The sequence below is a fragment of the Oreochromis aureus genome, linkage group 1, assembly GCF_013358895.1.
Source record: "Oreochromis aureus strain Israel breed Guangdong linkage group 1, ZZ_aureus, whole genome shotgun sequence".
Classification (NCBI taxonomy): Eukaryota; Metazoa; Chordata; class Actinopteri; order Cichliformes; family Cichlidae; genus Oreochromis; species Oreochromis aureus.
The window spans coordinates 2,616,904-2,641,647 of record NC_052942.1 but is presented as its reverse complement, the minus strand read 5'-3'; the positions used below and the strand labels follow the sequence as shown (position 1 = coordinate 2,641,647).

At 40.9% G+C, this 24,744-nt stretch overlaps 3 protein-coding genes across 6 annotated transcripts; all 3 read right to left on the bottom strand.

The window, feature by feature from the left end:
• Positions 1 to 3,529: 3,529 nt before the first annotated feature.
• On the bottom strand, positions 3,530 to 5,388 carry LOC116329703 (retinal cone rhodopsin-sensitive cGMP 3',5'-cyclic phosphodiesterase subunit gamma-like). Its single transcript, XM_031751771.2, has 4 exons — positions 5,242 to 5,388; positions 4,363 to 4,475; positions 4,246 to 4,283; positions 3,530 to 4,164 (listed from the first exon to the last, which is right to left on the bottom strand). Exons 2-4 carry the CDS (start codon positions 4,473 to 4,475, stop codon positions 4,088 to 4,090), a joined length of 228 nt encoding a protein of 75 aa, XP_031607631.1. The 5' UTR covers positions 5,242 to 5,388; the 3' UTR covers positions 3,530 to 4,087.
• A 2,628-nt stretch (positions 5,389 to 8,016) lies between these two features.
• On the bottom strand, positions 8,017 to 10,620 carry LOC116329716 (retinol dehydrogenase 14-like). Its single transcript, XM_031751786.2, has 2 exons — positions 10,281 to 10,620; positions 8,017 to 9,523 (listed from the first exon to the last, which is right to left on the bottom strand). Exons 1-2 carry the CDS (start codon positions 10,521 to 10,523, stop codon positions 8,906 to 8,908), a joined length of 861 nt encoding a protein of 286 aa, XP_031607646.1. The 5' UTR covers positions 10,524 to 10,620; the 3' UTR covers positions 8,017 to 8,905.
• Positions 10,621 to 11,262: 642 nt separating this feature from the next.
• On the bottom strand, positions 11,263 to 19,647 carry LOC116329714 (ras association domain-containing protein 8-like). 4 transcript variants are annotated; one of them, XM_031751783.2, is made up of 5 exons: positions 19,541 to 19,647; positions 14,657 to 14,785; positions 13,760 to 14,401; positions 13,405 to 13,667; positions 11,263 to 12,210 (listed from the first exon to the last, which is right to left on the bottom strand). In XM_031751783.2, the coding sequence occupies exons 1-5, from the start codon at positions 19,566 to 19,568 to the stop codon at positions 12,058 to 12,060; spliced, it is 1,215 nt and encodes a 404-aa protein (XP_031607643.1). In that variant the 5' UTR covers positions 19,569 to 19,647; the 3' UTR covers positions 11,263 to 12,057. The 4 variants fall into 4 exon arrangements, with proteins under 4 accessions (XP_031607643.1, XP_031607645.1, XP_031607644.1 ...); XM_031751785.2 differs by having other exon boundaries at positions 11,263 to 12,205; XM_031751784.2 differs by having other exon boundaries at positions 13,411 to 13,667.
• Positions 19,648 to 24,744: the final 5,097 nt, after the last annotated feature.

Genomic DNA, 24,744 nt, shown 5'->3' with positions numbered 1-24,744 from the left:
AATGAGCTCACCCGAAACCCTGGCTGATTAGGTCCCACACCCGCTTTCACACCTTGGCTCATGTGATTAGAGGATCACCAGGGGTCCTTTGTCCCTCTTTGGGGATACTCCCACTGGGTTTAAATCTGGGACTCTCGGCCATTTGACCTTAGAACTGAAGAAGCTTCTCGGATGAGAGGTGAAACGTCTTCAAGCAACTTAAAGAAGTCCAGACGCTTTTCTTTGCAAACTCATTTGACTACGATGACCTGGATGACTGAGAACCTTCACAGACATCCTGCCTGGGATAGGATTACCGCCCTGGAGCCAGGCCCGGGGAGGGTGCCCGAGGGCGAGCGTCAGGTGGCCGGGCCTTAGTCCATGGGGCCGGGCACAGCCCGAAAAAAGGACATGGGACCGTCCTCCTGTAGGCCCACCACCCGCAGGAGGCGTCGTAGGGGTCGGGTGCATTGTGAGCCGGGCGCGGCCAGGAGCGGCGGCTCTGCAGACTGATCCCCGGCTACCAAAGCTACCAATTGGGACATGTTGAAATGTATTAACTTTATTATGTATTGCATTTTTTTCTTCTTTTTGTTGCTAAATGAACTTCTGTATATGGTTCACATGATCTAAATAAATTAACAAACAAACAAACAAGTGTATTGTTTTCTGTGGTAATACTGATCATCTAAGCAAGTAGTTTTGAAAAAATAATGTGCTTAAGGCATCCTGAAGCCAGAACGTGCCAGAAAACATGTGACATGTCATCAGTTTTTATAAAGTTACATGAAGGCTGTTACCTTGACTGTGACATCTACATGTACATCAATGTCCCTGCTGCACATTATAAATAATAAGTTTAAGGCACTTTTAATGATTTCACGTATCCAGTTTCCCTGATACGTCATGTCTCAGGTCCAGCTGATCCAATAAGACCAATAGATGATGGGTTTCTTTGGGGTAGTTGTGGCAGGAGGTCATCTACTAATAACAACGTTGATGGTTCGATCCCTGGCTGCTCCAGTCTGTATGCCACAGTGTCCTTGGGCAAGATACTGAACACCAACCTGCTGCTGATGTGTTTGTCAGAGTGTGAATGTCAGTTAGAAAGCTCTTGGATGTAGAAAAAGTGTTTGTATGACTGTGTGTGAATGAGACATGTTGTATAGAGGACACTGAAGTAAAGCAGCGTTATATAAGAACGAGTCCATTTATCATTTCTAGATTTAGTGTCATTTGCTCCTCACTCCACCAACACAATAATGTGACAATAATGTCCTTTGACCACTCAAATAAAAGTTATTGTTCCCTTATGTTATTTATCTTATCCTTATGTTCCACTGTATTAATACCCTCACCTTATATTTATGAATACTCAGTAATTTTGTCTTCTAAACTATGCTCTAATGTTTTATTTCTTTTTTGTCTGTACTTTTTGGGGTTTCCTATACTCTGTTATAGCCTTTTATCTTATATCTTATGTTTTAACCTTGTTGTGAAGCACTTTGGTGTACCTTCGGTTTTCAATGTGCTATATAAATAAAGTTGTATTGTATTGTATTGTATTCTCACTCATGGCTAAATCTTTGACAATACCATGTAGTCAAATGGACTAAAGATGGTGGAACATTACGAGGCAACCCTGAAATATTAATGAAAAGATGACTTCTTTTCTCATTTTTCCACATTTTAACACATTTCTGTTAATGTATTATTTACAACCAATGCATTTTAATACAAATAAACTGGATTTGTCAACTCACAGGCCAGTGCCAAAATATTAGGCTAACCTGACATTGTGGAAAAATACAAATTACAGTCACAGACCTCTCAGTTCAGTTTTCACACAAACTAAAAGCTTTTGAGTGTCTACGCGCTCTACTGACAAAATAAACATGCCTGAAAAAACATATAAGTGATCATGTAAATCATAACTGGATTATTGCATACACCAGTGTTCTTCTGGGACTGGCAGTTTGAGTGCTCCAGTAGAATAAAAAAGCACTACGTAAAAACTAGTCCAATCCATTTATTATGAAGACATTTGCATTAACTTTCAACATTCAGTTAAACCTTCAGCAAGCTGTGATTATTATTCTGCTCTCATAAATTCTGTTTATAAACCTGTTTTTACTTGCATGTATGTACAGTATAGATCGATAGATATGTTATAGTTGCAATCAGTAGCGGTTTTAGATACGGGCGACACGGGCGGTTGCCCGGGGCGGCATCGTGATGGGGGGCGGCATCACGGGCATCGGCAAAAAAAAAAAAAAGTAAATAAATAAATAAATGCTCGTACTCATGCTGCCCCGACGGCAGCCAGCGCATATTGGGAATGTCATAGGCACCAATCGGTTTTCTATCGCCCATTTGCTGGGAGTAAGGGCGCCCTCCGTTTGCAAGGTGCGCCTGCTGCTTGCGGCACAGGGAGGAGAGGGCGGGGCGGCGGGGGATTCTCTGACCGGCTGGAGCAGCATCTAATAACCAACTCGCAAAATAAAACAAAATAAAAACAAAACAACAAACACGAAAACACCGGACATTATGATACAGACTTATAATTTGCACCGATGTTTTTTCGAAATGCTATACACGAAAACTGAGCGCGAGAGCCCTCGGTGCACCTGCGCGCTGCTGAAGTCAAAGTAAACTTTATTGTCATACAGTCCAGTATATAGAGAGACGAGACGACGAGGCTCCAGTTACAGCAGTGCAAATAAACGAACAATATATATAGTAGAGTAAGAAAATAAATATACACTTTAGGACTCGGGGTAAAGGGATCAATAACAATTTAAAATTTATAATTTACAGTTTGATGATTTAAAGTCTCACACATAACCCGTCGAAAGGGAGGGAGACCTGCTGCTTCCAAATAGATCACATTTCATTCATAATGTTGTAAATCCAAGCCCATTATGGATTCATGATTTGAATCCTGGGTTGTGTGAAATCCCAGAAATACACCCTAGACAAAGTTAATCTGTGAACTAAGGTGTAGGTCTGTTAGATTATGTTGTGGTGATCCTCTGGTTGAGGGATGGGTGTTCATACTGGAGTGCAACATTAAAACCAATGGAAGATGGACAAGAAAAGTTCAAAGCCATCAGGTGCTCAGTTTAGAAAAAAGAGAAAAGAAGAGGAGAAGAAACAAACAAATGATACAGGTAAACAGATGTGTGATTGGATAATGGCAGGTCATCCTGAAACAATCAGAATCAGAATACTTTATTAATCCCTAAGGAAATAATGTGGGTTACAGTTGCCCCAAGAAGAAATGGTAAAAATAGTAACAGTAACAGACTAAACTCCAAACAATACATTATGTTACAGATTTTAATATTAATTAGTCATTGTCAGTTGTTGATTTGTCCTGTTCTCATTGTATGACGAATTATGATGGCTGTTTGGTAGCCTTTTGCATACTATGCATACTCTCTCTCTCTCTTCATATGTGTGTGTGGACAACAGTTTTATGTTAAATCCTTAACATGTTTTGTGTGTGTGTGTGTGTGTGTGTGTGGGGGGGGGGGGGGGGGGCGCCAGAGGGAGTGTTCGCCCAGGGCGCCAAACAGCCTAGGACCGCCACTGGTTGCAATGGTTCACATCCTTCATGCACATCATGATGCTTTCCTCACACTGGCTCCATGAGGCTGAGATCAGATTGGCTCGCCACTGGTGGGATGCTCGGGTTCGTTGTCATGGGCCACAGGTGTAGTGGCAAAATGTTTGCAACCCATGTGTAGCAAGGATTAGTTATCGGCTGTCATACACTTAAGCCTAACATATCTTATTTCACAAATCTTAACATGGATTCGGTTGTTTTTGTTCACATTAATCTACACAAAGTCCTCAGCAAAGACAAATCAGAAACATATCTGTGGATTTATTAGCAGTCGGCTGTTAAATGTTAAATAGGGTCCTTTAAATTCAGTGCAAGTTTGCTTGGTTTTGTTTTGATAGTTTACAGATCTAAGGTTCCACTGTTTCCTTTCTCCATTTACAGCAGAGTTACAGAGGCTCCTAGACTCAGAGGATGCTCCTCATCCTCTACATTAGGAACCAAAGAGATGTTCCAAACATTCACACATGTCTGCTGGTGGGTTTAGACAACGCCAAACTGAGCCAGGTCGCTCAGCTCCATGTCACCAAAGGCCTCCCAGGGACAGACCACTGCAGAGTCTGCAAGGTAAGAAAAATAAAAGCCAAGCATAAGATTTAAACATAAAACAGCTTCACAATAAACATAATAATCACACTCACCTCCAAGCTCCTCCATCCCCGGGACATCATTGTCAAAGCTATTGGAAAAGCAGATGGAAAGTATTCAAAGAAAGTACAAGAAACTGATGTTTAAGTGTAAATAATTACTCAACTCACCCCTTCTGTCCAGGTTTGGGGGCTTTGCTCTTAAACTGCCGAGACCCCTTCTGCTTGAACTTAGGAGGAGCAGGCTTGGAGCCCTCCGCTGGCTCGGCTCCTGTTGCATTCATCTTTAAAAAGTTCAAACACGAAAACAGTTTTATCTCTTTTTTTACGACTTCTGTATGTTAATAGTCTCTATTCCAGAACTAAAGTCAAAGGTCAGCTATGACACATGATTGTGAATCAGGATCAGCGTGCAGCCCCCAGGGATCAAAATGTTGCATCAAGTAAAACCTGTTTCAATTTTCAACTTTTTAAAGGTGAGACTGAACACATTTAGCTCTTGATCAGGCCTCATCACTCCGTCTGGATCTCCATACTTACGTAAATGGCACAATAAATACAGAGAATTGTTTTTCACCCTCACATCAGTCATTTAATTCACAAGGAACCCTTCGTACCTACTGGCAGTGACCAGCTTGGACGACAGAGCACTTTCCAGCCTGCTGATACCTCCAACCATGCACCACAGCAGATCCCTCCACTGTTCACTAAATCTTTCCTTTGACTTGTATTATTCTTCAGTCACTGACGCTGCTCCAGCCACAGCATGTCAGTATCAGCAATGCTGCTGCACTGGCTTTCATATATTTATACAACGATGTGTAGAGTATTACTTCACCATCATTTAACACAATCAAGAGTTATTTTACATTAACGTGAGGATTTATGAGTGAAATCTGTATCTGAAGTTACATTTTAACACATCTAAAAGAATAAACACCCACTCGTCTACACACAATTAAACCAGGAAAAGCTTCCAAGATGTTAAAAAGTACTTTCATAGAGAAGTTTTTGCTACAGTGTGTGCTCATGTTTGCTGCCAGCTCTTACCTTGTTTAAGAAGAAGAAAGAAGTGCAGTCTCAGTCATGCAGTCACTCTCCTCACAGCATTTATATACTGGCTGTGGTCATAACAAAGCTGTAAATAGAGTTGCGATGGTTTTTCTGAAGGATAATCTTATAATCCTGAGCCGTGTGTACCTGTGCTGCAATGCCCACTGTCCATGCCAAAACCTTATGTGGGTGTTCACTAAACACAAAGCATTTCGGGTCATCGTGAACTACTCATCAGTCGTGTTTGTGGAAGGAGGACAAATCTGAACAGGATGCTGGATAAATAAACGCATCTGTTTAAGGCATGGGGCCACAGGGCAAAACTTTCACTCTTAATCAGTGTGCTGTTTATCATCATTAGACTGAAATGCTCAGAGAAAGCAAAAATGTGAGAATATACTGAGCTAACTAACACCTGAAAACAAAATCAGGTTAGCCTCCATTCCTGGAGGGTCTGTGACAATCAATTATTCTGTTAATGAAGCGAATCTGTTCTGCACACCTCATTTGAAAACTGAAATCACACTAGGATGCATCGTTATAACCCTAAATACTTGAACATTACATAACACAAATAAGATATTTCAGAGGCGTTCAGCTCACTCGTTATTTTCAGCCAAAAACCTTCGATTTCTTATGTGTTGTTTGTTTTTTCAGAAGCCCATCGAGGGTCCTCATGTGAGCCGCCACAGACTGTGTCCTCAGACAGCAGGGCCATGTGAGGACTGCAGGGATACTGGCAGCATATAGAAGGAGCTGGTAAGTGTTAAAGTGGATTACTCTTAATCCCCTGAACTAAATCCACACATACTGTACACTTACACAACATGTTAACTAACCAACAACAAATATTTCATGAACAAAAAAAAAATTAATTTACAAATTCAGTCAAATCTGAAATCAGCCAGAAATGTGAACCAGATCAATCCACTGTTTAAGAGCTGAACACTAAACAAATGTAGAGTTTGTAGTTTTTTAATAAATACAAATGGATGCTGTGGCCAAATAATTTGCATAATAATTGAATTGATGGAGATGACTCACGTTGCTTTGATTGATTTGTTTTGTTGTGATTTGGTGCTATATAAATAATTTGAATTGAATTTAAAAAATTATCCACGGCAACAAAGCATTATTTGTTTGCTTTCTTTACATAATGAGCATAAAAACAGACAGGAGAAATAACATAACGCTATGATTGATGTGATGAGGTCTAATTAGGAAGTAAAATAGCTGCATTTACAGCCCTGACAGCAGGTTGTTACACCAAAAGTCTAAGTAATCATTACACATTTTGATGAAAGACAAAGAAAATTGTCACCAACTAAGCTCTCAACCATCAACTACATTCACCTCTGCAACAGGTAAACAAAGAGCAGAAGCTCCATTTTGATTCAGGAGGCTGAGGAAAATAAATGTGTGTCAGTCAGTTTAATAAAGGTCATAGTATCAAATGAATTTTTGAAGCTGGAATCTTACCTATTTTTACCTTTAGACTCATGATATGAAGGATCATACCTACACTGCCAAAGGTATTCACTCATCTGCCTTCACACAGATATGAACTTTAATGACATTGCTTTCAAAGTCTGTAGGGTTTAATATGATGTCTTTATGGACCTTGCTTCGTGCACCAGTGCGCAGTCATGTCAGTACAGGAAGGGGCCATCCCCAAACTGCTCCCACAAAGCTGGGAGCTGAAATTGTCCAAAATGTCTCAGTATGCAGAACCATTAAGAGTTCCTTTCAGTAGAACCAAGGAACCGAGTCCTGAAAAACACCCGCACACCATAACCCCGCCCTCCACCAACCTTTACACTCGGTCAGACTAGAACCGCTCTCCTGGAAACCTCCAAACTCATCCAATGGACTGCCAGATAGAGACGCGTGATTCGTCACTCCAGAGAACACGCCTCCACTGCTCTACAGTCCAGTGGTGACATGCTTTGCACCACTGCATCCAACGAGTGAATTTCAGGTCAAATGGAAAATAAATTTATCAACTAGTAAGAGCTGAACTCTGAAACGATCATTCTGCAGCAGACCGTGGATGGAAACGTAGAAAACCCTGTATGGAGAAGAGTCTGTGTTCAGGAGAATACGAGTGGCAGGCTTTCCTGCCGACAGCAGAAACTGGGACCATTTCTTGAGAAGGTTTGTGGATGTTTATTGACAAGAGAAGGAAAACTTTCAGAGATTTGTTTGAATAAAACCCAGGAGAATCTAGATCATTTTAATTTTGTACTGCATTTGTATACTTTTGTACACATGGACGACTCAACATTACTCAAGTTTGAGTCCATAAAACACTGATGTTGAAAAGGACCACAATACAACAAAATGCGTATGCTTGAGCACATTTACACAAACAGACTGGCCTCAGCTAAAGAACCAGCTACAGATTATAGTGTAAGTATAACAAACTCTCTTATTTTGGACGACTGTCTGTTAACTCATTGTCATGCTGGTGGTATAATACAACAATACAAGTATTAGTGCATTTAGTTCAAAAAGACTTGTGCCTCAGTAGTTAGCACTGCCTCACAGAGGGGCTCTTCTGTGTGTGGTTTAGATCAGCGGTCCCCAACCCCCGGGCCTCGGACCGGTACCGGTCCATGAGTCGTTTGGTACCGGGCCGCGAGAGTTGAGGCTCAGGTGTGAAATGTATGTTTTTCAGGGTTTTTATTGGTTTTCAGCGTTATTTTGTTATCGTTTTTATCGTTAACTCGGTTTTCCTGGGTCTTTTCACGTGTGTTATGAATAAATCTTCTTTTTTTCGGTACCGGCACTAGTTTTATTTTGTTGTGTTTATTCACGACACCTTAAAGGTCCATGAAAATATTGTCGGGCATAAACCGGTCCGTGGCGCAAAAAAGGTTGGGGACCGCTGGTTTAGATGTTCTCCTCGTGCTTTCCCAGGTTTTCTCCAGGCAATCCCATTTCTCCTGCCATCAAAAACACGCTACAGCAGGGCCGACTGTCGCAAAACAGCCCAAGACTTTCACTTCCTACTTAAATAAAAAACTTACTGTAATAATCCACTTCATGTGCCAGAGTATGACTTTCAAGAGGAAACAATATTGATTCACTTCAATTTTATGAGAGAAGCCAACGGCATCACATTATGACATGTGACTATACATCCCTGAACAGGTTAATGACATACAGTATAGAGTTTACTGCACGTCTTCCACATTCATTTACATGCATTAGGAGCAAAACAAGGGGCATAAATGAGAAATGTTCAGTTCATGGGAAGTTCCAAAGAATCCTGAACCCACAGTTTCACTTTCAGCAAAACTGAGGGATGGTTCTGCCGCAGCCCTCATTACAAGCATTATCTAAAAGGAACATTTGAATTTAACCGCTCCGAGACTGGGAGCAGGTTCCACAGACAGGAACGCTCTGCACCCGTTCTACTTTGGACTTTTCTAAGAAACACAAGTAAAGCCTGCAGTTTGAGAGCAACATGCTCTACTGGGAAAGCATGGTACTCTGAGACTTTGAAGATATGACAGGACCCGATCACTTAGGACAAACAAAAGTCTTAATTCTGGAAAACATGGCTGTGGATTTGCTCTGCCCTGTTTAACTTTGTGCTCTCTAGAAAGACTTTGGTTAATAAATAATTGATTTTTAAGTCTCAAAATTCACACTGATCTCATGTGATTATCCCCACCATGACTTCACTAATGTCCCACAATTTAGCGGCCAGTTCCTGATCCGTGGCTTTGTCCAAAAGAACCTGAGGCTGACAATCTGCAAAGCACTTTCCTTGCACACTGTCAACATCCGGGCTAGAAGCTACATAGACGGATGTCTGAGCTCCTTCTTCGGGGCTCCTAAACAAGCTTCGGGACAGCAGGTCAAAAAGCGGCCTAACTAACACAGGGATGTGAACGTGCCTCCCCAGATTAGTCCTCACTATGCCCGGAGTTACAGCGTTCACTGTCACTCCGCTGCCCTCCAGGCGACGGGCAAGCTCACAGGTGAACAAAAGGTTGGCTAGTTTGCTGCGACTGTAGGCAAAGGCTTTGTCATACGACTTCTCGCTGCTTAGGTCTTCGAAATTTATGTAACCGTGTTTATAGAGCTTGGAAGAGACCACCACTATGCGGCTAGGAGCTGATCGTTTCAGAAGATCCAGCAACAAATGGGTGAGCAGGAAATGTCCCAGATGGTTGACTCCAAACTGCATCTCAAAGCCATCCTCTGTTCTGGTGTAAGGACACTGGTAGATACCGGCATTGTTGATCAGCACATCTAGCCGAGGCTCCTCCTGTTCAACAGCAAAGAGGAGAACAGATTATTCCGTACACGGTGTACTTTTACTACTGGAAACGCACTAGATATAAAACAGGTCTGTGCCACATGTGCACACAAGAATCACACTGCAGCATAAATGAGCTTCCTCCAAAGAGTGGATGAGCTCATTCAGGAGCAGCTCAGACGACAGCCGCTACATACTTAGAAAACCTGTGACTTATTTCCACACTGCAGAGCTGCTCCCAATCTTAGGATGCCCCCACCTGCCAAATTCCACTTTAACCTATTTTTCCACCAGGAAGAAATATAAATATTGTTAATTAGCTACAAGCATTCAGTGGTATGTAACCCATTATTGTGGACTGCCCAGCCAGTCGGGTGACACACTGTATGGATATTCAGCAATGCTAAGGGTTTTCTCCATCTGAGTCCTTTAAGCGTGTCTCAGTGCAGTCCTTTGCATGTTTTGGACTCTTTCACTTCCACAGCTGGTCCACTGTGTCCCATAAGATTTCTTTAATTCAACTTCTGTTGTGTTTTGTGGGTTTTTGCTGTTGAGTTTTCTTGAGTTACAGTGGGTTTGACCTCTCAGGGCCACTGGCTGGTAGCCTCTTTCTGTTCCAGCATGAGTCTGCACCAGTCACAAGGTCTATAAAGGCATGACTGGTGTGGAAGAACTTGACTGGTCCACAGAGAACCTTGATAAAGCCTAAAGAAAGCCTTTTCCAGAAGACTGAAAGCCACACATGTAACAAAAACATAATCGCTACCTTTATTACGTCTTCACAGAATGCGCGTACAGATGTCAGTGAAGCCAGGTCGAGCCGTTTGACCACCAGCTGTGTACTTTCTGCACCGGTGCCTTGCTGGATGTCCCGAGCTGCCTCCTCAGCCTTGTCCAAGTCTCGGCAGGCCATTATTACACGACCCTGAAGTTTCACAATGCCGGCTGCTGTGGCCTTTCCTATCCCGCTGTTAGCACCGGTCACAATAACCGTCTTTCCCTTCATCATTCGGCGGATTTAAGTTGGTACAGGACCCCAGGGTTCAACTAACCCACCACTCTATCCCCCAAACCAGCAAAAGCCCCAAAATAACAACATGACGGCTTCTTTTGGGGGATTTTTGCGGTTGGCAAACCAGCTTAAAGGTGCATCAGCGCCACCTACTGGACTGGAGTGTGGCGTGCGCCTACAGGAAGGAAAGAAAAACAAGCACATTTTAATTCTTTCTTTATTCAACCTGTCGTGCTCACAGATATCATCAGTTGTTATCGTCACAAGGCTACAAAAGTAAAATGAGTCTTAAGCTAATTTAAAGTTCCTATTAATGCCTTCTTTCCTGATCACAGGCCCACAGGCCCTGCCCGTTCTACCAAGCACTCCTTTGAACCCTCCCCAATCCTTGTAATTGTTTTGTCTCAGTCTGCATCATTAGCAAGCTTTTTGTTAAAAACCTCCACACTTATATCTTCCCTAAGAAGTTCTTCACACCAAGTCTTACTTGACACTTTAAACATATGCTCGTATGCTCCACCAAAATTCAGTTTGTGCTCTGTGCAACATTTCTTTCTGAATTTCTATACCTACATTAATTTAATCTTAATATAAGGCAGCCTTGGCTGTTGGATTTGAAGATCTGTTCATGGATGAGCCTTTGGGGCCCTCTGGTGGAGCAAAGGCAAACAGTGACATCAGATGATGAAGAAACACGTATTAATAACATAATTAGAGTCATGTGATTGACTACAAATAGTAGTTATAGTCAGTGGCATCAGCTTTATTTCAGACACTGGCAGTAAGAAAGAAAGCTACGTGTGTTTCCTTCCTTATACACAAAGGTTCACTCCACATATTTGACTTGGCAGACTTTCACACCTTTCTGACAGAACGCCCAAGGGACTTGTGTCTCCTCCACATATTTACACTGTGGAGCCACGAGTGTAAATATTGACAGTTACACATACAGAGGCATACGATTGACATTTTTGAGGTCATGTATTTCTTACAGTCTATGTCCTGCAGAAGAAAGTAAAATACCAGGGTCAGATATCAGTAGTATTGTTGGACATATAAGGTGGTTTTTCTACCACATTTTAGAGGAAAATGTGGTACATTTGACTCCAGCAGTCATGTGACAGCTTAAGTGTTACATTTTTGATTAGAATGAGCTTTAATAAAAGTCAAATCTCAAACTTAGTCAGGAACAAAGGACTGGCTGGAGAGATGTGATGGACACAGTCACAGGGAGAAATGTGATGATGTGTGACAAACTGACTGATAATACACTCAGGATGGGAACGAGCTGCAGATCGAAAGGAGTGAGATCAGGTAATAAGATACCACATGTGGAAGGAAATACTTTTAAAATAAAACAGGAAATAAATAACATATAAAAGTCCTAATAAAATCCAACATCATGGCAGTAAATTTACATTAAATATGGCACAAACATAAAATGGTATTGTAGGCAAAACATGCAATGTCTCGTCTTCTTCTTCATTTTGTTGCAGTCGCTGGAGTCGAGTGAACAGCTCCCCCTCTCTTTCTACTCCCTAATGCCAGCGTTATTAAGGTAAACATCGTTGACTGGTAGGTTTGTCTGCTCCGTCTGTGAGGTCACACCGGTCTGCTGGATGAACTGCTGCAAGTTACATTGCCTCAGCTCTTTGTTCAGCTCCTCAATAATCTCCAGTCTGTCCTAGAAGACACAAAGGGTATTATATTACCGGAGAACACTGTATCCATGAGCTGATATATCTTACTGTTCTTCAGGGCTGCATCGTTGCCTCCGCTACTAAAAATACACCAGTGCATCTTTAGTCACACCTTTGCACCAAATGAGACACATTTCAAAAGAATGGAGTGATGACCTGTCCTCCTCCCTCCCTGGAAGGCATTGCAAATGCTCAGTACCATCCCAGAGCCAGAAGTATTATCCAAGACCTGTTTGACCTGCTGCCCTCAGCAGGCACTACAGGTGTTAGAGGACCACAGCAGTCGTCACCAGCTTCTTTCCTAAAATGCTGTTTGGACTCAACTCAAACATCCAAAATCCACATGGCTCTTATGTAACTTTTACAGTCTGCAGTAACATCACTGGTTTAATAACTAACATTTTCAGCTCAACAGTCAATTTCTTAACATTATACTGATCAATTAAGACTTTTCTTTCATTTGAGTGAATTAAAGTCCTTATTTTTGTTATCAGTGGCTCCACAGAGTACTTCTTAACACATTCAACCAACATACAAACAAATTCCTGGGAGAGTGTGTCAGAGAGGGAATGTGGTGTAAAAACACATGCCCACATTGAATTTGCAGATTAACCCTTTTGTTTTTTGGTTAACACCAACTACTTTGCAAATGTGTTAATTACTGCTCAAAAGTATTATTTCAGTGCTCTCATTTCCACTGTTTCAGTTTCTGTGTGTGTCTGATCTCACCTTGTTACCGGGTGTGGTGAGGATTATTGGAAAAGTGTGATCCTTTTCAGGCTATTATTCATGCATTCAGAAAAAGGCAGGAGGACGGAAGATTAATGCAAAGACCAACAAAAACCTGTTTGTCAGCTTTAGCCTGCACTTTTCCATTTACAGTGTCTTTTGCCAGTTGGGCGTGTCTGGAAAGTTTGAAGTGTGCAGTGGCAAATTTTTCTCATGTCAGCTAAAATATTACGCAGCATTATGTATCATACTTTTCTTTCATTTCATCATCTCATATTAGCTCTACAATGGATAGATCTAATATGAACCCTGATGTGTTTTTGCTTCCTGTCACAACAAACAAACATCGATTATCAGCGCATCTTCCCTAAAGTTGCTGAAATGAGTCTTACAGTAGTTTTTGTGAGATCAACCCTTCAGTTTAGGTAGAAATGATTGAAGAATTATACCTTTACCCTTTCCTCAGCCGTTTCCATCTCCCACTGTAACTCAGCCAGTCTTACATCAAGTTCTTCTCCTTGCTGCAGGCGGTTGTGGAGCTCTTGCTTCAGGGACTTCAGGGACTCATTTTGCTGTGCTGTCAGAGAACTTTGCGTTTGGACTCTGACTTGCAGGTCCTCTTCTAGATGTGCAGAACGGGTTTGGAGTGTCGTGATTTCGTAACTTTGATCGTTTATGGATGAATGAATCTGGTCCAGGCGCCTGTGCATACCTGTTGATAACAGTGTTAATGGTTTTTGTTTTAGAAATGCAATCTGGAATGCACCAAAAATGTTGGGAATGTAAACAGATACGAGCACATACCTTGTTCTCTTTCCATCTCTTCCTGTAATGCTTTCTCCCAGTCTTCCGTCTGCATCAGCTCTACCTCATTCTGTCTCACTCTCCACTCCAGTTCCTCCAGTTCTTCAGCGAAAGCCAGAGTTACTTCAGGAGATGACTGCTTCTGCTCCCATAATTCAGTCTCTCTTTCCAGATCTTGAAGCTGAATCTCCAGATCCTGTAGTCTTCTCTGTTGCTGCAGAATATCCCTAAACACCTCGTCTTTGGGGTAAGAAGGATTTGTCTTCATGGAGTTTACAGGGTCTAGGAAAGATACCGGTGAGGCCCTCAGTTCTGGAGAGGATCTGGGAGATCGAGACCAGTCCTTCTTTGGTTTATTCCTTTTGGGAAGTGTTGAGGGACCCAGACTAAATGTCAGAGCCTTTTGTGGCTCTCTGCGTTTGAAGGGTTCTGGTTCTGAGGGTCTGGAAAGTGGAAGACGTCTCTCGTTGGTGGAGGTGTCTGGACCCTCGCTGAGGCTCGGGCCGGTCCTCCGCAGAATGAACTGGACCTCTGCAGCCAACTGTCCCAGTTGAGCCAGGTGCTGCAGTGGACAATCATCAGCAACCAAGTGTCTCTCATTCCCTCGTAACTTCAAAATGAGAATGTAGCGACCTGTCTGACCTGAGCAGGGATACATAAAGGCTTAGTTTTTAACTGATCAACATATTGCTAATAACATGAACTGCAAATATCAGCTGAATGTAGTGCAGAGTCAGTGAGCTGGTGTAATTTAAATTTTTTAGTCCTCCTAAAATTTCTTTCCAGCAGTTTGTAGTTTGGTGTTCACAACAGCAAACACCAAACTAACACTAACACAAAGTAATTCAGTGAGTGTAAAATGAGAATTTTCATTGTTAGTCAGACTGAGAGACTTACCGATTGCTTGTGCGAGAGCTATGACGACATCCTGACAGGAAGTGTTTAGTGATAGGCCACTAACAACTCTGACCACACCCTCCACCCACACCTTCAGCTCCATTGTTCCCACGAAACACCAGCTTTTACCTACAGGGTGACACATAAACACATCTGCAAACTACACCAATAAACAGTCAATACATTATAAAAATAAACAGATGCAGTTTGGCAGTAATGTTAAGCATGCACAAAGATCAAATGTGTAAGTCTGCTGTCAGAAATACATACTGTAGATTTGACCTTTATTTGCTACATCTGCTCATAAGGCAAAGTTGCAAACACTGAGCAAGGCTGATGAATGACAACTGCAGGTTTGTGTTTTATTGTGCTTAGAGTCTAATAAGAACAAATATCAACAGAACAATTTCCTACATTGTGTTCTACATTCAAAACTGTTCATAAAAATACTTCTAGCAGAATGATTAATCCATCATGCATGCTCCCATCCATCCATCTGCTTAACCGCCTAGTCAAATATTGAAATATTTTTCTATATTTTTATGTATAAATATATTTTTGCACTATATATCTGTTAAATTGCAGTTCCACTAATCTGATTGTAGTTCCATTTATAGTTTATAAGGAACATATGTAACCAATAAAAATAGACAATCTGCCTTCTCCTATAATCCTTAGATCACAAATTTATTTGTATGTATCTATTCGTGTATACAACATGTTCTATATGTTTAGTGCTTTGTTTTTTGTACCTGCCGAAGGTCTGTTTGACTGAAATGTTGGGATTTAATAAAATAATTGTAGGCAAGATCTTTTTTTTCTCTGATGGACAATTAAAACACTACTTTTTGAAGTATATGAAATAACATACAAGTGGCTTAAGACAGATAAATATTCATTGTTACATATTTATTTTCTTATGGTTTTATTTAAAGTTGTAAAATTACTTATTATTACCAATAAGTTTCACTATGAATAGTTGAACTTGATGGACTTTTCCTATAGCAAAACTTTGCTGCCAGCTTTACAAAGCTGTTGGAAATAATACCAATTCTGTCCTGTTGGGAAGTTTTAGGTAGTCCCAAGACACAAACAACAATTCTCAGATAAAATGATGTTGAATTTTATAAACCAGCACTGGAGGTAACTTCAGGGGTGACCTGGGACTCTGAGAGGTGGAGTGCAGGGGTCTGTGGAGAGTGGGCAGGCAGGTTTGTGTCAGTGGGCTGCAGGATATGGAGGAGAAACAGGACGACTGTTCCTCTTGAAATCTTGGCAGTGAGCTGGAACCAATTTACCACCGAGTGTGACGGGAGAATCTGGCAGAAAACCACACTGAGCTTAAATACACAGCCCACTGATGAGTAAATAGCTCCCCGGTGTACGAGGAAGGCTCTGGAAATACGGCTCCCCCTGAATCTCTGTCCTGAAACAGACAGCTGACATGCTATCACCTGAAAATGAGGCAGGTGTAACATGTCTCTCACATGGTGTCAGCTTTCACATGGACAAACTGATACCAACACTCGGGTTTTCTCACATACTCTGCAATTTTTTGCAAGAACAATAACAACAACAAAGGCTTTCTAGAAGAGCCGCCAGAAGAAGAGTAGCCTGTTTAAAAGTATGTGACTTATATAGCAAATAATTCTCTGTCCTTCCGCTGACACTGAAAAGGCCAGTTTACAGCCTAATAAGACGCTCCTCTTATGCTCTAAGACAAATGTAGGAAATACAGACCATTTAGCACACATGTGCCCTTCACTTTCTGTCACCTGGTAAATGGATCTGTTCATATATAGTGCTTTTTCTACTCAACCTGAGTATCTTGCCCAAAGCTATTTGGCACGCAGGAGCCAACAACCAACAACCTTCCGATCAGCAGATGACCAGCTCTGAGCTCTAGCCACCGCCAAACCCACCTGAATATTAACACTTAAATCATTAATTTAAAACTCCATCGTCAATAAGATCTACACGGACACTGTAAGCTTACCCAGATTCTTTCCTGAAAGCAGCTCGTTTGAAATGTAATTGTAAAAAATGCACTCTTTCATGTTGATATTATACGAGTGGTGATCAGCGCTGTCCCACTACTTATTAAAAGCTTTAACTGAGTGTATGTATACACTGTATTTTCTCTAATCCTCTGTGGCTCGGAGAGAAAAAAATCAAACTTGTGCACTCAGTTCTTTCTGTTTGCATGCTGTACAATCCTGGAGAGCAATTCAAAGACATCATTGAAAGCCCAAAGTTACCATGACATCTATGTCCATGGTGTGTGTATGTAAACTCACTGCCAGTTATAGTTGATGGAATTCTACTCAAACTGTTTGTTTTTATCTAATCAGATCAGGGAATCTTTTGCCTCATAGCTTTTTGCGTCACTCCTCCTCCATGCAGGTTGCTCAAAGACGTGCTGTTCTGTTACAACACAGGTGTCCAACTCCAGGCCTCGAGGGCCGGTGTCCTGCAGGTTTTAGATGTGTCCTTGATCCAACACAGCTGATTGAAATGACAAAATTAGCTCCTCAACATGTCTTGAAGTTCTCCAGAGGCCTGGAGTTCGACACCCCTGTGTTACAATAACCTTTCTTTCACCTCTCCATCCTACCTGCTTGGTTATCCAGTGAGTCTAGGCGAAGACTCTGCCTGTTCCACACTTGTTTACCACACTGCTCTGCAAACACTCAGAGCTCAGTCTGTGATCTGATGTACAATGTAAATTCTGGGACCTCGTATAAACAATGGTTTCTTAATTATGTATAGAAAAAAGATCTAAATACTGACTGGTGACTGGTCATCTGTCTCTTTGTGTTAGCCCAGCAATGGACTGGAGACCTATCCAGGCAAACTACCAAATGATTAATATTCCTGGTCCTATGTCTGTGAGGAGCTTGGAAAGAAAAGCATCTGGACTTCTTTAAGACGTTTCACCTCTCATCAGAGATGCTTCTTCAGGTCTAAGAGCAATTGGTGGAGAGTCCCAGATTTTAAGCCCTATGGGGGGTTCCCCAAGAGGGACATGGACCCCCTATTGATCCTCTACCTAATCACATGAGCCAAGGTATGAAAAAAACAGTTGTAGGTCACAATCAGCGAAGGTTTTGGGAACTGAAGAAGCTTCTCGGATGAGGTGAAACATCTTAAAGAAGTCCAGACGCTTTTCTTTCCAAGCTCCTTAGACATTCCTGGTCCGAGTATAAAGATGTACTGGGTGGTTTTTGGGTGGTTTTGTCAAAGTAGTGTGTTGCTGTACCTCAACAGAAGCTGTTGTTTGACCGTTGTGGGAATATACAATATCAACACTGTAGTGTTTCTCTGTTATTCATTTCAAACGTATGACCAAGTGGAATGTGAGGAGAATATTCCACTGGCTAGTTTGTTGTTTCCATCAGTTCTTGACACACATGCATATTACTGTAACATTATATGCCAATAGTGTCAGTTCAGCCAGGAAATCCATAAAAAGTTAATGTCAGTATAGTCTTTTGTGTTGGGATTGTAATGAGACTGAAAAGCCTTCAGCAAGTTTCTGGAGTGAAAACAAATATTTTTGGTGAAAATGAGCTGATTTAGGATTGTTAATCCATCAACCATCACCGATATTCTGTCACGGGTCAGTTAATTAGACAAAGACCAGCCTTGCAGCCAACAATGGTGCTTCCTGGCACATTCAGTGAACATTAGAGGGTTTTTCCTGGCTAAGATTCCTGTAACGATGCAAATATACATGATGGTGATTGATACAAAATTGAGTTCCTTACTTAAGACAAGTGTGACAAACTAAAGTGAGAGAGAGAGTTTTTTGAAACGACTCTATTCTTGTCATATTTTAGAGGAACCCTCAGAGTGAGCAGTTTAACATATGTGCATGCTTACATTTCAAACAGGTGTTTGAAGTGTGGGAAGGTTTGTGTTTGTGTCATGTGTTTGGTGGAAAAGACGCACGGCCTCACTGAGCAGGAATGCGGCAGAACATGTTGACATTCCTGAAAGAGTCAGACTCCTCCCACACATACTCCAGTCTCTGTTTACTAAATTCCACTGCCCAGCATCAGTTTCAATGTCACCATCATTAAGAAAACAGTAGGTGCTATAAAGCCCTTAAGAAATACCATGAAACTGATTTTCTTTATATGGAAAATCCTGATTTTCACTTTTATAAGACCTGTTGGTTCTTCATGGGTCACAAATAAATTTTTGCCTAAAGTATCAGCCTCTGTGTTACCTTTTTACCTTTTTTTTGTAATGATTGACATTAACTTTTAGTCCACATCAGAAGATTTTGTTCTTGATATAGGATTATTTTGGGGGTTTTGGGGAGTCTTTTCAAAGCTATTTTACTTAAGTTAACCAAATCGCAGCTTTGTCTTTGATTTGATAAACATGACAGGACATTTTATACAAAAACATTTCTTATGTACGGATACAGTTAAATAAAGGAAAAACATTTAGTAGCTTAGTGAGGTGCTAGTCTAACGTGATCATTTCACAGCCTGTTGGCACTCTCCTCGAGTCTGTAATTGTGCTGAAATGATGGAACATCGTCCTTTCACAGATATTACCCCATTAGCTGTTTTGATGATGGTGGTGGACAGCACTGTCTAACTATAAATCTCCCACAGGTGTTCAATTTGGGTCGAGATCTACTCACTATAAAGAACATGCCAAATGATTCCCAGCATTTTTCTCCTCATCAAACCACTCAGTGAGCTTTTCTGTTAGTTTGTCTCTCGTCTGTATTTCACTCAACTTTACCTTCACCTGTATCCCACTTCATTTTTAGTCATTTCTGTGTGGGTGATCAAAAACACTTTATGTGTAATGCTTTTTAATAATTCAAAACTGAGAGACAAGCAGAGCCAAATGTTATACACTTACCTTCTATTTCAGTTTCTCTCTGTTTCATTGAAGGTCCCACAGCTGTCAGTCTGTTTCGTGGTCAGCCTGCTGAGCAGCTGAACGGCTGTGACTCAAACACACCTACAGACTCAGCTGAGGAAGAGGAGGAGGAGAAAGAGGAGTGCAGTTGTGGAATGCAGCTCTTCTGGGTGTGCTGCATGTAATGTGATGTCACTGTGAAAGTACTCGGAAGAAGTAAAGTGCATTTACTGTAGCGGATTTTTTGTGCCACAAATCACCGGCTTTTGTTCTGAGCTTGTTTTCTTTTTCTTTTCAGACCTTTGTGAAAATGCCTCAAACCACCACTACAAGTTCTCACCGGACAGGTCCATCTATGCTTACTCATTATTCATTTTTTCCCTAAGTTCTACAGCCTGCATCTGCCTGATTTTAACAAAGTCATGTTAAACCCACAGGTTTGAGTTGCACTGGTGTGATCCTCTGTTTCTCCAGCCTGTGGCTCCAAGCAGTGATGTCACTGTGACACTGAAACTGGGCTCCTCCCAAACTAAATAGGAGATAAAAACAAAGAGGAGTGGCTCCTCCCACCAACTTGTTCTTTCTGCACATTTCCAACATTCCACTTCAAGGTATTAGTCTCTGCTTTTCTCCTTTGCTCTGTCTCCTACTCCGTGTTTCAGCGTGTTTCAAGTTTTATTGTCATGTACAAATAAACAGTGTAGCCACATTTATCCATAATGAATTTTTTTGGCTAGTGCTCCTCAGCCTTACATGAGCATATAGAGAGTGTGCAGTTATATTAGGAAGAAAATAACAGAATTTAGCAGTAGTAATAATAACAGCAAACATCAGCATCATGATGTACATACATGAAGCTGAGGTCTTGCTTCCATGTAGCGTTTCTTTTACTGAACTTATTATTTTGTGTGGCCCTACTGTATACCATTTATACACTGACTTTATGAATTAAGTCTAAAGATCTCGTTCAATTAGACTGGAAATGCTGACAATGGGCGGAAACCAACTAGAAGTCTTTCACGTTCTCATCAGGACAAACACAAACTCATTTCTACTCAGGTCCCATTGAAGACTGTGCTCAAACACAGAGGCCAGTTATTCATGTGAATTAACATCTTGACGTCTCCCTCGAGTGGTAGAAAGATGAACTGGAAATATTACTTTTTATGGATGGACAGTGCTGCTGTACCACGTACAGCCTTTTTAATCAGTCGGTGTTCAGTGGCTCATTTTATTCAAGGTCTGGTTAATCCAAAATTGCAGAAAAAAAGAGCACAATGAAATCTTGCTAATGTTGTGTGAAATTGATGAATCTTGTTTTTAATTCCCCAAATTAAATTTTTTGTGCCTCGAGATCTCTTGACCAATCCCATTTTTGATGTTTGTGTTACTGAGAAATGCCTCAGTAACCTGCCAAGTCCAGAACTCATCAAACACCAGCATCATAGAATATCAATGATACTTGATATTGTATGATACTGGTGCGTGATACTGTATCGTACACCAGTGTCATTCATCAGCCTTTTCATAATTCTACACCTATGAGTTCCTTAAATCCATAACCCACCCCCATTTTTCTTATGATCAATTCAATATCTCTGAAAAACCTCCATCTCGAGATGAATCATTTTGTCAGTTTGAAATCACGTGGACCTGATGGTTTCCCTGCTGAGCTCTACAAACATTTCTAATCATTTTTTCCTCTTATTTATAAGAACCACTTCCGAATGTAGACCCACTCAGCTAATTACTGGCCACTGTCTCCTATAAATACAGACATTAACATTCCAAGTAAGGGCTCAGCATCCAGATTAGATAAAGTGATTAAATTTGCCCTCTCATTCACCCTGACCAGACAGGTTTTATTTAAGCTGACTATCTATCAGTGCTTGCAAACCAACACTTTAATGGAGCCGTCTCACATTAGTAAATCACTTTATCATTAGATGTAGAAAAAGCATTCAACAGGGTTCACTGGAAATTTCTTTTTGCAACACTACAAACATTTGGGGAATCATTTATTAACTGAACAAGGGCTCTTTGTATTTCCTACAGTCACCATCAGTTAGTTGATAACATTCATAAAATCTCATTCTTCACAGTGAGACCTTTTTCACTAGCAGAGATAAGATGGAAATATCAGACGTGTTCAAACAATCAGTACACAACACATATTTTTTTTTCTACAACTCCATTTAGACAAATAGGATTTTGCAGCCCTAGTTTCACCCTCACACGGTTAATGTTAAATATATCAGGAGGAACATTTCCTACAAGCTTACAATCTCACTCCAACATGCAGAATAGTACAAGATGATTTAAGTCACTGGTCCGACCTTCCTGTCTCCCTTTACAAACAAACTGCAGTAATGAAAATGTCATGCTTACCTAAAGTCCATCATGTATCCACATTACAAAATCCTAAATCTCAAGGAGGTGTCCTGGTCCTGGGTCTGGTGAGCCAGTGTTTGTGTTTTTAGTTTAATATTCTTTGATTATTGTTATTCATGGTTTTGGCTATCTTTATTTCTCTGGTTCTTGATCTTAGTTCTCCCTCCCTCAGTGTTTATCTTAGCCTGTGTTTAGTCTCTGCCCCCGTGTTACTCTGTGTTCCTCGTTTCACGTCGAGTCACCCTCGTCTCTATGTTCATCTCCTCTGCCTCCCCAGTCAGTCATATCCCCATATCTCAATGTCAAGTCTGCGTCTTTGTGAATAGCTCATGGTTCCTGTTTTACTTTGACAGTCTTGCATGCCGTGTTCAGTGATTTCAGTTTTGCTTCCTCCCTGTCTCATTTTGTCAGATTAGTCCCAGCTGTGTTTACTTCCTGTTTCTCATTCCCTCGTTATTTCTTTGTGTATTTAAGCCCTGTGTTTTCCTCTGCCTGTTGTCGCTCTCATCACAAAGGTTGTCTCATGTGTTGTGTGTTCCTTGGTTTCTTTCGCGGTCCCCAGTTCCTAGCTTCTAGATTCCAGGTTCCTAGTTTGCAGTTTTAGGCTACGTTGTCACGGCGAGGAATGCCAGTGAATTTATGGAACGGACCCAAAAGCAGACACGGGTTTAACAAAAAGCGAGCTTTTATTGTGGCCGAATATCATAAAAAACTAAGCTCAAATATGAAAAGTGTGACAAAAACATGAACAAGAATCTGGACTGGAGCATGCAAAACAATGACGTGAAACATGAGCATGAACCTGACCAGAAGCAAAACCTGACGAGACTCGACATGACGACAAAAGACGACCCGACAGAGGACTTAAATCCACAGGAGGGCAATGAGGGTAAACACCTGGGGAGACACAGCTGACACCAATGAACATGACAACACAGGGGAAGTAAAACTAAACACACACAACATGGAAACACCAGAGTCTTCAAAGTAAAACAGGAAACGTGGAGAGACGCAGACATGACGCACAAGCTTGACAGCATGGACACAACACAGACATGAAACACATGACGGGCTGGACAGGAAACATGGCACATAACCAAGGAGAGATTAAACAAAAACACAAGAACTTACTATCACAAAGTTAACGTGAGAAAATCAAAAACACAAAATAAACTTAAAACGGTCACAGACCCAGCCCCTGCTTTCTTATTTCTGCTCTTTGAGTTTTGTCACAGCATGATTAAGCTGCCTCCTTCAGTTTACCCTTTTGTTTCGAGTCCTGCGTTTGGGTCCTCATCCTGCCTGCAGGATTAAAAGCTCCAAACTATTCATTCTGTTTCCTCACTAACTAGCTCAGCTACTCTCAATCTAATTTTACCTGCTAGTTTATCAGATATTCTCAATATTTCAAAATCATATCAATAGCTGGGATTCTGACAGCTTGATGAAAGCCACTTCCAATGACCAGCTCCAGTTTCACCATCCCTCCGGTCACGGATCTGGAACAATCCAAACCTTATAATCAATAATAGCAGTTTGACAAAATAGAAAGACAAAGGAATTACTGTCGATTTCATCTGTTTCAAGATAATACTTTCATGAACTTTCAGCAGTTTTTTTTAAAAGAGTATTTCTTTTTGTGTTTATTGGAGGATAGACAGGAAAGTGGGCTGAGAGCGAAGGCACAGCAGAGGGCCACAAGTCAGACTGGATCAAACAAACTTAAAAGAACTCACATTAAATTTGATTATCTAATGACAATAGAGAAATTTACATGTTTATTCTATGACACTGATACTACATGAATATGTCTGTCTGTATTTGTTCAGATTTATAATAATGTGTGTATGTATGGACATGCAAACAAATCTTTAATAATTGCATACTTGACCATAGAAACACTGGGTAAATTGTTATATCATTACATTACTTAATATTAGAATATTATTAAAATATTATTATTCTAAAACAGTAAGAATCATAATTTCTTTGTAACTAAGTGGCATTTATATTTACTACTGTTGTTACTGATATAAAATAAAGCTTTACAGCAATAAATCATATAAACACCTTCTACAGCGCTGCACTGCCTGCTTTGTGTGTTTTATTTTTTGTTTAAAAAAACATTTTGATGCATCTATGTTTGCCCTTGCTTATGTCCCATTGAGGGCACTGGGCTTTTTAGACAGAAACCAGTTAAAGTAGTCCCAACAGGTGTTCAGCATGGCCAGGCCAGCAGGTTACTGGCTTCCATTAACAACACAAACAGTACTAGTCATTAAGAAGGTGAAGGGGGGTCACTTCTTACTTTGTTAGATTGCCACAATAAATTGTGCTGTGAACTTAAGCTGTTCTGAAGGAGATTATGTTCAACTTTAGAGATCAGCAAGCATGAAGTCACTGACCAAACAAGTCTCCAGAATATCACCATTCCTGGAAGACTCCTCAGATCTCTGTGTCCTGATAGCAGGAGGGTCGGAAGTCTTTGTGTTGAATGAATGAGCTTCAGTAATAAATACAGATTCTTAGATGTTTTTTTTAATCTTCAAACTATTTTACAACCTTTTCTATAAGCATTAAATAATAAATACATCAAATTAAGTATTTGTGGCTTCATTTCAGTCACCCACAGACTAAGCCATTTAAACTAGTTTTGTTTTCATTCTTTACTTGTTCTCAGACCATCAAACATCATTGGGCCTGCAGCTGAAAGAATAAAAACTGTCTTATGATGGCATTCGTGATTGTAACTGATCAGATCACATCTGCACTCTGAACCTGAAACATTTACGACTGCGTCCAGCGCTTCTGCA